Source organism: Aptenodytes patagonicus, chromosome 27 (genome assembly GCF_965638725.1).
Source record: "Aptenodytes patagonicus chromosome 27, bAptPat1.pri.cur, whole genome shotgun sequence".
NCBI lineage: Eukaryota > Metazoa > Chordata > Aves > Sphenisciformes > Spheniscidae > Aptenodytes > Aptenodytes patagonicus.
The window spans coordinates 834206-846813 of NC_134975.1; the positions used below are offsets into that span (position 1 = coordinate 834206).

General features: G+C 47.1%; 1 protein-coding gene across 1 annotated transcript; it reads right to left on the minus strand.

The window, feature by feature from the left end:
- LOC143171399 (homeobox protein Hox-C11a-like) lies at positions 1–2218 on the minus strand. The gene is made up of 2 exons (XM_076360340.1): positions 1543–2218; positions 1–233 (listed from the first exon to the last, which is right to left on the minus strand). Exons 1-2 carry the CDS (start codon positions 2216–2218, stop codon positions 1–3), a joined length of 909 nt encoding a protein of 302 aa, XP_076216455.1.
- Positions 2219–12608: the final 10390 nt, after the last annotated feature.

Here is a 12608-nt window from a genome sequence, read left to right on the forward strand (position 1 = left end):
TCACAACAAGGGATTTCCAGAGAAATACTGCAGGCGGTCTCTGCTTAATTTTTTTTCTTTCATTCTTCTGTTCTGAAACCAAATTTTAACCTGTCGGTCAGTAAGATTTAACATCCTAGACAACTGGAGCCTTTTTTCTTTGTTTATATAGACATTGAAGAAAAATTCTCTCTCTAGCTCTCTGATCTGGAATTTCGAATAGGGGCACCTCTTCTTCCTCGTTCTGGGAGCACCTTAAAAGAACCAGAAGGCAGGGTAAATATCCTAAGGAAATGCAAGACACAGACTCATCTTCACGGCTGACCACATAGATAGGAGCAGCTTAATAACTCCGGTTATTAACGCAGGGGGAGATATCTTCCAGCAGCTCGCCTATTGTTGGGGGGTAGCAGAGGTGAGGTTACACAGGGTCTTAAGGACCGTGGTGTAATTATTTTCCCACTGCACGGAGCTTAACGCAGGCACACGCAGACATTTTCGGTGCAGATAGGGTTTTTTTTTTTTCAATAAAGCCTGGGACCGGAGGCAGCAGGGCTGCTGGAGCGGGGTTTAGAGAGGCTGGGGGAAAAAAAAACCAACCCACCCAAACCCCACGCTCAGCTGCAAATCTGTTATCTGTATAGAAACAGCATGAGCAAGGTTGGAATTAGAGGAACTAGATATTATGTTCCGCATAAGTTTTTTATTAACTCCAGTCCTCGCCACACACGCAAAAAGGAATCAAAGTAAAAGGGAACTTAGCATCTGAGCTGCAAAAGGGGACTTGCATCACGAAAGCAAATAGGAAAACAAAACAACCCTCCCCTCTTCCCAAAAGAGCCCCTCGCTGAACGCTAACTTGCAAAGTTGCCTGGATTCAGCCTTTAAAAACGCTCCTCTAAGACTGCCCAGAAAATGTGAGTGCATGCAAAAAAAAAAACCCACCCGACCCCAGAAGACCCAAGCGAACAACCACGTAAGTAAAAGCCCTTCCTGACAAAAGCTAGACGCTCCACTAGGCTTGGAGGAGGAGAAATGCCACTTTAAACAGAAAAGTCGAAGAAAATGCTCAGCTTTGCCTGCAAATTCGGCAGATTTCCCCCTTAGCACTGCACCCCCACGAAGAGAAAAGACTCAACATACAGTTTTAATTAAAAAGAGAGGAGAAAAAAAAAAAAAAGGCAGCCCCAAACATTTTGCATGCATCTTAATGCCTAAAAGAAAGCACAGGCAGCTAAAGTAGTGTTCTGCCCAATTGCCTTTTACCCTCAGCAACCCGGGACCAAATCCTTTTAAAATGCTCATGTAACTTCATGATCAAAGTTAATATTTGTCACGATGGTGTGCTTTTAAAATTTCACAGACTCTAAGATACTGTGTCTGCGCCTAACATCTCCATTTTTTTCAAAGAGCTTTTCCCATCGTAAAAATTCTTCTCGTTGGAAGAAAGAGCTTTGTAGGTTATAATAAAATCCTTTGAATGCTTATAAAACTCCACATAAAATTTGACCGACAAAACACACGGGCTAGTCCCTTAACCTTTCCATTTACTGCTCTACCTACTCGAATTGCTGCTTTTGCTTCCTTCCTTGGTGACAGAAGAGGACGAGGCTGAAGACCCTGGGTTTGTGTTTTCCTCCTCATCTTCCGGGTCTATACCTTGCTCTCCGCGGGATGACAGTGCGTGGGGTTGGGACTCTGCCTCCACTTTGCCCTCACCCTTCTGCAGGCAGGTCTCGGTCGGATTTTCCGCCCCGCAATAGGCGTTTTCGAAGAAGCGGTCGAAACCTTGGGGCAAGACAGTGTTTTTGTTCATGCTGGTGTAGAATCCCGTCGATGCCGGGTGGTTGGAGCTGGGGTGGTGGTGGCTGTACACGCTCTCGTTTTTCATTAGCATTTCGGTCATGGTGGAAGGCGGGATGCACTCTCTATGCATCAGATCTTCTGCGGAATAACACGAGGCGTAATTGCTTCGGTGGTGCCATTTACTCGAGGGGTCTAGACCATAGGAGACCTCTCGCACGGGCTGCACTTGCGAGAGGTTGGTGGAGTAAGGGTAGGAGATTTGGCGAGAGGGGGCCTGTGGCAAGAAAGATGACACAGTTGAAAATTCAGGGACGTAATAGGTACAGCTGGGGAGGTAGAGGTTAGAAGCGCAACCTGCCCTTTCTCCAAACTCAGCGCTCCTCTCCTTACGCGACTGGGAGCAGAAGTTGCCCAGGTTCACCGAGTTAAACATCTTTCTCCTTTTCTTGCTCCTATAGCTAGATGTTTTGGATCCGATGTGCGGAGGGGAAAAAATTTGGGAAGGCGAGATGACGCGCTATCCGTCTTAGTCGCTCCGGAGGACACGTGATCCAAAGTAGATATTGTCATATATCAGTTTGGAGCACTTAGATGCGTAGGAGTGGTTCACTTAGGTAAGATCTCAGAGGTTCAAACGATTGGTTTGCAAACACCGCAGAAACATTATGAAAATCAATTGCAGATTTGTATTCATTTTCCCGAAGGCACACCCCTCGTCAGCATTCACAGCAGAACAAGTACAAGGGGCGGCTTGTGAAGTTGCTGGGGTTTCCCCCCCCCCCTCTTTTTTTTTTTCCCTTTCTTTCTCCCCCCCCCCCCCCCCCCCCCCTCCTCTCCTTCCTATTTGGATTCTGCTTGCTGCTTTTCAGCGGGGTTTGGAGACGGGGTGGGGGCGATTTGGGCTGGGGGGGGGGGGGAGGGAGGGTCTTAGGGAGCTCGAACGGTGTTTTTCCACCTTTTTTTCCCAATATTTTAATTGCGCTGATTATTCTAATTTATTGTTACCGCTATTTCTATCCTTAGAGGTGTTCCTGAGTAGACTTTAGGTAGCTCGGTGAAATAGCCGGAGGTGCAGAAGTAAGTTTTCCAACATTTCTCCAACCCTCGCTGCAGGCGGGAACGCCCCGCTCTTCCTACAGCTGGGCTGCGAAATTATAAGTAAATCTCTATCTATGGCTCTATCTGGGAGTGAGGGGGTTGGTGCTAATTAACAAGCTCCTAACATACGCTAATTACGTTGATCTCTGTGTGCACATCAACTATACATCAACCAAGTTGGCGTGCTTTATGGACAATATACCATTTAAGCAGTGACAGTGTGCGGGGGATCTGTAAAGTTTCCAACTTTAAAGTTAAAGCAGGCCTGGCTTAATGACTTTTGATATCGAATTAGTGATATATCAAGGAATAGAACAAATGAATTAAGTCAATGCCTAATAAATATTCGAAAACCTCCTTTAGTGTTTGGTTAAATATTTATTACGTAAGAGTGGCGTATTGAATATTTAATGCAATTGTTTATTGTCAATCAATGAATGTACTTTCAGCAAGACTCTCGTCATTTAGTCTTCCAGCTGAATTAAAAAAGATATTCTTATTAAAGTCATTTGTCTTCTCTCCCGTGGCCCGGGAGCCTCCTCTTTCCCCGTCCTTCTGCATTTTCATACGAAAAAACCGGGATACCGAAGTGTTGCCGGATATTTTTGCGAGTTTTACGAAGAATTATAAGGCGGGAAAAAAAATTATCTGGGGGGGAAAAAAAAAACCCAACCAAACCAAACCTCTTCTGCAAACCCTCGGGAAAGGTGCACCTGAAGGACGCGTAACTTCCGCGGCACCAGGCTCCGAGGGGTTACCCCACCGCCTTTAAATAGCCTTGAAGGAGCAAAATTGCCTGCAACAATTGGGCGCGGATCGGGTTTTCACCTGGATCAGAAATCATCTGCCCGAGGCGGAAAATATTCCTCTGCCGAGCAGAGGCGGCTGCTTTCATCCACGTGTGAAAATATTGCAGCGCATCCCCCCCTTTTTTATCCTTTTCTTTACAGGATGCCACTTTTTTTTCTTTACAGGATGGCATTCCCCCCCCCCCCCCCCCAATTATCCCTTTTAAAACGCCCAGTAAAAGGAAGAATAAATGAAAATACTGAGCTGTCCACACGTAAACCCGAATTAAACCCCATCGTGGGATCCCTTGGGTGGTGGGCTGAGTACCCCGAACAAAACTGAGGCACCAGGCGAGAGCCAGAGGCTTTTATGGAGAGGATCTTGTCAAATCGAGTCGCAGTAAATTCAAGCAACAAGAAGGCAAAAAGGCAAATCTCAGCCTGAGAGCCCTGAGCCTCAGGAGCAGAAAAAGCCGCGAAGGCTGCCGCGTCTTCGCTTTGCTCCCCGAAAAAAATAATGCATAAACCCACCCGAAAATAACCAATTTACCAAGAAGGAGCATCAGAGGGTCCCAGCCCAGCTCGGGGATGTCCCCTTTGGAGCTGGACATCCCTGGGCGGCTCCTTTTTCACTTCGCTTTTCTCTATTTCATTTTATTTAATTTCCTAGCACCCAACCTGCTGTTTGCATTTGAGCCGGGGTCGCGGAGGGGGGTGTGTGTGTGTGTGTTTGCTTAATTCCCGGGCGAGGTGTAGAGAAATGGGGAGGAAAACGCACCTCGAGCAACCGGGCAGAGGTTGCAGCCTCTGCTAAAAATAGAATTATCCTGCAATTCTGCAGCGATGCGGGGGAAAAAAAGGGGGGGGAAAAAGTTGATTTTCATGGAAGAAAACAGTCTCGCAGGTCCGTACCTTGCAGCCGAGCGGAGAGCGAAGGATTTCAAGATGCCCGAGCAAAAAATAGTGGGTATTTCAATAGGGCTTTCCAAACTGTAGTGCTTATTAGGCGGTCTGCCCGGATTTTTATCTATTTATTAGGAAATCTTGAAGGGAAACATGGCGGCTTCACATGCTAAGGTTGTGTGCTCTTCCTCACTTTGAGCCTTCTTCACCCCCCTAATGCAACAACGCACTCCTGATCATTTGTTCTCATTAATTTCTGGGTTCCCCCCCCCCCCCCACCTCCCTTCTCTAGCTTTGGATTTTCCATTGAAAGAGCCGTTCTCATAAAACCCTTTTTATAAGGGATCGGGGCGTGTGAGTCTCTCTGAATGCGTGTGTGTGGGGATAGAGATATACACACATATAAATATGTCTGTAATTCCAAAATGAGCTGTGTTTTCCTCTCCATTGCACCGCTTGGCTGATGAATATATACATATATCTATCTCTCCCTATATATATATCTAGGGGCAAGGACTCTGGCTGCAGAGATGGATTTCTTCAGGTTTGTAATCTGCCCTATTTTATGACTTGGACGTCGTTTTGGGCAAAACTTTTAATTAAAGTGTCAGCGATCTTTTAACTTGGCTTTTTATGGACCAATATTAATACTAACTACAAACTAATAACGTTAAGCTATTGTTTACGAGTGTAATTATTTTTTCCCCCCAATTCCCTCCTGTTTGCAACCTGCGTGGAGGATCTTCTCCCTCCGACTGAAAGGGGAAAGGCTCTAAAATAGAAATTTGTTTGTTATATTTGTTCCAACCTAGATCCCATAGGAAGGCTGCAGGCGTGAAGCTTTGCATCCAGGGGAGGAATTAGAGCGTGTTGTTGAAAAACAACAACATCCGAGCAGCTTTTTAAACCCCAAACAAAGCACATACAGCCCTCAAAAAAAAAAAAAAAACCAACCCCTAACACAACAGCAAACAACAAAAATCCCTGTGGCATAAAACTCGCCGTCTCTCCTCTAGGTGCGTGAATAATTTATTGCTCTTCGTAGGTAAATACATCTAAACCAAGCCCTGGTGGCGTTTTGGTTTTTAAACCCGGTTTAAAGGATAGGATTTGCCTGCTTCCTGCGAGGAAGCGGAGAAGAGGCAGCTGTGGAATCACAGCACTTGAATTTGACCACCAAAGTGACCACCATAAAACGGAATGAGGGCTGGCGGCTCGCATTCCTTTTGGCTGCCCTTAAAAAAAAAAAAAAAAAAAAAGGCAAATAACTTTAAGGCGTAGCCTTAAAGCATCCAGAGCATTTCGACCCCTTCGGTTTTTAAACCTGCTTCATTTCCTAGCGAGTGGGAAAGGTTAGAGCGTGGAGGGGGAAATTAAAGAAAAGCTGTATTTGTGCTCCTTAAAGGCAAAAAAAAAATACCTAGGGGAACTTGAGGAGGGGGGAGGAAAGGTCTGATTTTGTTCATTTTGATATGACTGTGTGTATAAGATGAAACTGCCCCGTCTAGAAGATTTTTCCCCCCCTTTATGCAGTTATTTCTCAGCCAGAGGGCAGGGAAAAGAGGCGGCAGCCCCGAGCCCGTCGCTCCTTGTGCCTCCTTTGCAATTATATATATAACTACCCGGCTTTATCCTGGCATCTCAGCCGGAGACTTCTCTCCGTCCAGCAGAAAAAGCAAAGCGCAAGGGGGGGAAAAATTCCACACACACCCCCCCAAACCGCCCCCACCCGCCCTTGCTCCGGAGTCCGCACTCATTTGCCTGATATAATGCAAACACTTAACACATTTAACAGCGTTTTCAGCAGGCAAATAGGCTCAAGGCTTGCAAGATGTGTTTTGCGTTACTAACATGAATTTTAAGGGGATGTCAGAGGCATTTCGTGACCAAAAAACATTGTAGCAATTGTACCAAAATCAAAAACTTGGAGTTGTGAAAGTTGGCTTTAGCTGATCTGTGTAAACATCTGAAGTTATATTTTGATTTAGGTTAATCCTGTACTTGAACTCTTCTCAATAAATCATTCCTCTTTTTTTTTTCCCCTTCTCCCATGGAGGAGAGAAGAGATTATTTTCTTTCCTTCCCCCCGAAAGCTGGAGTTATCTGAACGCGATGTAAGTTCGTTAGCCACCTCCCAACTTGGGTCAAAAACTTTTTTGTAAGTATTGCCATAGAGAAGCCTTTGTCCGAGCCCGTACAGTAAGGAACCTATTGACTGGGGGAAGAAAAAGGGGAAGGGAAAAAAGAAAAAGAGAAGAAAATAAACAAAAATAGAAGAGAACAGATATTTATACCAACCTGGCTTACCCCGTTACCCATTGCTGCTTACTGTGCTCTCAAGATACCTGGTGCATTATTTAGTCCCTGAATCTTTCCCTATTTCAGACAGTCGATCAGAGTTTGCTCTGCCCCCTGCTTTTGGGGAAAAAATAAAGGAGTTTTTCCAACCTGCATCGCTAACCTGGGCTCGCTCGGGGCTGCAAATGCATTGCGAGTGGGTGCAAAAAGCACTTCTTTAGCAGCTGCATCTCCCAGCAGCTGCAGAGATGCGCTTTGCTTTTGCTAAATAGGCTCCAACTCCTGATGTCTAATGACTTTGGCCTATCAGATGTTCTCAAAGTGATTTTTCCCTCCCTTCCACCACGGTGCGGCAATTGCTTCCTCAGATGGACTTCACAGGGGGAAAAAAAAAAAAAAGAGAGAAAGAGAGGAAAGCCAGGCCAGTAAACAGATTACTAGACACCGCGTATGTGTATAGGAAGTCTGAAGGGAGAGACAATAGCTACAAGTGGGAAGCGCTCGGAAAATATTATTGTCCCCAAATGGCAAAGATAAATTTAATTGGATGGACGCCAGGCTGCGAAAGAAAACTATATAAGCTGTGAACAATTCAAAGGGGAAAAAAATGACTTAGATCTCTCTAGACCTGAGCTGCAAGTTCAAAATCATGTGGACTTAATCAAGATAAAAGCAGATTGAACTATGCTTCCCAACCGCAGGCAAGGCTGGGACTGTCTGGGATAAAAATGTGCGGCGGGTGTCGGATTCAAATAGAAGTGATGGCGAAGAGGCGCTAAGAGGAGTTGGGCTTAATAATAACCAATATAACTAACACTTTGCCAGTCGGCCTTCCCACTTATTTTTCTTTTCTCATCGGCCACGGGTCCTTCCCCACCTTCTCCGCAGGGAGAGCTGAGGCCGGGGGAACTTCGATGCCTCTGTGCTTCCCTCTCTTTATTTACTTTCTTTTCCTCCGCGCAGCTCGGTTGCGGGGAGCTGCTGAAGCGTGTGAAAAGGCGAGGTTTGGGGAATTCGAGCAAAACTTCCCAGCGTGCTAAAGGCGCTCCTAGAGCCGCTGCGAAATTCAGCCTAGAGGAGACAGGAAACCCAGAGGAGCTCGTTAAGCAACACCTATTTCTATTCCACAGCCTCCCTCTCCCCCACCCCCCCAACCTCTAAAAATACTGATTTAAACACAAAGGAAGACAGATAAAACACACCCAAACCTTTTAAAAAAAAAAAAATGTCCTTTATTCGCCAGGCATTCCCTCTTGATAACTTTAGCAGCGCCACTAAAATGTGCAAAACCGTGTAAAAAGTCGGAAATTGTGGCAGGGAAAAGGTGTTTTCTGTCGGGTGACCCATTTCTTCGCCGAATAGCCCCGAAATGCAAAGTTCAGAATAGAAGGTGGGCGGCTAATCCTCCCCAGCCTTATTAAAACCGCACACACGCCTGCATGCGTGGTATTTAATCCTTAAATACTCAGGAAAACGTTTCCAAGTATTGCGCTTTAATACTTTGCCTCCCGCATCCCCCCCCCCCCCTTCTTTTTTATTTATTTTTTAAGTATTCTTTTTCCACAGCAGCTAGCACCTGGATGCCTTTCCCTCAGATAACCGTCGATCAAAGGCGAATCTCAACAGTTGACGGGGATAAACTTCAGCAATTGGCAACCGAGGGCGCGGCGGCGCTGGGCTCTCTCTTCCATCCCCGCGTTAATCAGAATAAAACGCAAGAAAATCCTTCAGCTGCTTCACGGGGGTGACGTTTTCCAAACCTATGTCCGGCTTGTAGAAGAGAAACGGTGCCGGCGGAGGAGGGGAAGGTGGAAAACGCCTGTGCCCACCCCCCCCTCCATCTACCTACGGAGCTGATGTAGGTACCTGCCTTTCCCCGTGCGCTCACGGCCCTTCGCCTGTGAACTGCGCCCCTGCGCGCGTAAAGCGCGCCCATCGCTTATTTTCGGCCGGAGAAGCAGAGGGACCGGGGCGCAAAAAAAAAAAAATCTCTTGCCAAGAAGTTGCTCTATGCCCTCCGCGAGCAGCGCGGCTCCTCAAGCTCCCCCGCAGAATAAAAAAGTGATATTCGCCTCTTCTTCTTCATCGGGGATGAGGGTCGAGCATTTTGTTGGTGCCACATTCAGTTGAAATGCATATAGATCTATATAAAAATTAATGCAGCTGGCGTTCTCCTTTAATAAGGTACCGGCTTTAAAATACCTCGTGTATTGAGAGCAGATAAATTATGAATTAAAAATCGGTCCAATGATCGGACTCTTATGTAAGCCCTCCTTCTGGTCCCTCCCGAATATTTTCTTTTTCTTTTATTTTATCTTTTCTTTTCTTTTATCTTTTCTTTTCTTTTCTCTTTTCTCTTTTCTCTTTTCTTTTCTTTTCTTTTCTTTTCTCTTCTTTTCTCTTCTTTTCTCTTCTTTTCTTTTCTTTTCTTTTATTTTCTCTTCTTTTCTTTTCTTTTCTTTTCTTTTCTTTTCTTTTCTCTTCTTTTCTTTTCTTTTCTTTTCTTTTCTTTTCTTTTCTTTTCTTTTATTTTATTTTATTTTCTCTTCTCTTCTCTTCTCTTCTCTTCTCTTCTCTTCTCTTCTCTTCTCTTCTCTTCTCTTCTCTTCTCTTCTCTTCTCTTCTCTTCTCTTCTTCTCTTTCTTTCTTTCTCTCTTTCTTTTTTTTTCTCTCTCTCTCCTCTTCTTTATCTTTTTTCCCCTCTCTCTCTCTGTCCATATTTATTAGAAAATTGTGAGTCTACAGCACGGGCAACTCTGTGCAGAAATATTAAGTTATTTGCTCTTACACCATAAACGCGCATAGATCTTTGTTCGCTGCTGTATTACACTCATTCCGATTGACTGTTCCTATGGATTTCTATTCCGTACAGCAGAGATTTACCTAGGTAGATATATAATTATCTCTTCAGATGAAATGAAGGCTGGTATACGCAAAATTGGCTTCTCCATTGCGCTAATCTCCTTCCACCCTTCCCAGGGCCGGGCATTCAACACACTATTTCTTTTGCCCTTTGAGTAGACTCCGAGGCAGAGGCCGAAAACCAGGGGGAACATTTAATGCTATTTCTTCTCGCGGAAGGGAAAAATAAAGAAAAGTGGAGCCTTTTTTCCTCCTCTCGGTGTTTTGGGGGGCTGCGGGGAGCTGGGCCGTCCGGGGAAGCCGGGCTGCAGCATCAGGCGATGCTCGGTCCCCTCGCAGGGTTACGGGGCTTTTCAGACGGTCATTGTCACATCTACGGAGCCCTCTCCGTGACCGGGGAGGGGGGAGGGGGGGGACACGTCCACCCCATCGCCCCCCACCAGAGATCTGCCTGTTAGAAGAGAAAGAAAGAGCAAAAATCCCCCAAACGGGGAATATCCGCGGTTTGGCGGCTGTCGGCCCCACTCGGGGCTCGGCTCGGCAGAGGCAGCCCCCGCCGCTCGCAGGGGAGGTGGGAGAGGGGCCGGGGGATTTTGGGGTTGGGGGTGGGGGGAAAGTGGGGTGCAAAGACGCAAACCTGGACCTGGCGAAAGTCCCCTCCCGGCCAAGCTTTTTCCTCTCTCTGCCGTTTTCCCACGGCCCAAGCGCGGCGGGTTTGGGTGATTTTTGCCGTCCCGGGTGCGTGGGGTTGGCTTCTCCCCCCTCGATTTTTTTTTTTTTAGCCCCCCTTCCCACCCCCCATTTGGTTGTTTTGGGCTTTTTTTTTCTGGAATGCAAAGGCTCAGGGTGAAATCAGCTCCGGGTGGAGTGAGGAGAAAGGGAGACGGGGAAGGACAGCACCACTTATTGCAAGGCAAGGGGTAAAGAGACTCAGGGATTTTGAAACACCCCCCCCCCCCCTTTTCACCCCTTTCCCGGGGTTATTGCTTATTTATTTATTATTAACGCCTCCCCCCCCCCCCCCCCCCCCGCTCCGCCCCGGACCAGCCCCTGCTCAGGCCTTTTCCAGGAGTCAAATATGAGCAGAAACCAGCTTTGCCCACGCATTAAAATCCGCATTATTTTATTCAGTTTATCCCCATCTCCGAGCACCGACAGCAGACGAGCTTGGCTCAACCCCAAATACCTCCTACACCCAGCTAATCCCCCCCCCCTTTTTTATTTAATGATTACCCCTCCATGCCCAATATTCCCCCTCTCCGAGACAAAAAAATTCTGCCCCTCTCCCTCCCTCCACCCCCTTTTTCCTTTCTTTCTGCCTCTCTCCTTACCGAGCGAACTTCATTGTTTTCTGGAGGAAATGGTAACGTTCAGACATTAAACCTTAATTGGGCTTTTCTTTATGATGTTTAATTTCCTCCACGGCAGACGGGTTTGCATCTTGCTGGGAAAAGGGGAGGGGGAAAAAAAAAAACGAAGAAGAAAAAGGAGAAGGGGGGGAAAGACCTTGTTTGAAGTCTGCAGTCCAGCTTGGCGGGGGGAGAAAGGATGAAAAAAATCAGGATTAAGAGAAAAAGTCTCCATAAAACCGACCCCCCCCCCCCTTTTGCTATTTCAGCACTTGGCTCATCTCTCTGCCCCTCACCGGCTGGAGGGGGGGGGGGGGGGGAAAGGGGGTTTAATAAAAATAAGGGTAGCGGTATTGAGCGGGCAGGTCGCCGGCAATGGCATTGCCCGCGGGGCCGCGGCGGAGCGGCGCGGACGGGCCGCGGAAGGGAGGCGGGAGGCTTAACTTGACCTTCACTTTGCGAGGGCGGCCCCCGCCCACCCAGACGGGCAGCCCAGGCGGCTCCTCCCGCAGGCAGAGCGGGCAGCGCGGGCAGGGCAGCGCGGGCAGCCCTCCGCAGCCGCGGGAGTCGAGGGAAAGAATAACATAAAATAAAATAAAATAAAATAAAATAAAATAAAATAAAATAAAATAAAATAAAAATAGGGGATGGGGGGTGTGAGGGTGAGTGCGGGGCAGCTCCTGGCCCGGACCCCCCCCGCCCCAAATTTCCCAAATTTATTTGCAATCTTGGAGGGGGGGGGAGGGTGGTGAAGGCAAGTTTTATCCGCTGCCTAAACAAACAAAAAAAATAAAATCTCGATTATAGTCGAGCAGAGCCTTTCGTCTCCCTCTGTCCTCACCCCGAGAATTTCACCCTACCGCATCCCCTTCCCCACGACCCCCCCCCCCCTCCCGTCCTCTAAAGAGGCACCGAAAAATCCCGCAGCACATTTTTTCCCCGACCACCTTTCCTCCTCCCCCCCGCCGAAATCCACCCCAAAATCCCTTTTCCCCTATAAAAAGGGACAACGCGGAACCGCGGCAGCCAGCGCGGCTCCTCTTTGCAAATAGGTATTTTTCTTTAGCCCCTTTCAGGAAAGGAAAAAGAAAGAAAGAAAAAAATAATCCGCGGCAGAGCCGTTTCCTTGGGTTAGGAGGATTTTTTTAAAGTGTGAGGAGAGGTTCCTCGGACTTTGATGAATACATTTTGGGTGAAAAAAAGCCCAGAAAAGAAGTGCCTGTGCAGATGTGTAACTTTGTCGGTGTTCACCCGCCTTTGTGTGTGTCTGAGGGGGGGGGGGGGAGACAGATGCTTTATTTCACAGTCTCTCTATAAAGAGATAATTATATATCTAGTTATCCACCGGAGCAATAAATACTCTTCATCCACAATTACGGATGAAGATGGTTGGTTTAAATACCCATAAAGTCAGTGTTCGGGTTCTGGCTGGAAGTTGGAAATGAGGGATGGGGTTTTTTTTTGGGGGGAATGAGGTGTAAAGAGCCACGGCGGGGGGAAAATCCAAAGGAAAAGCCCTGCGGCC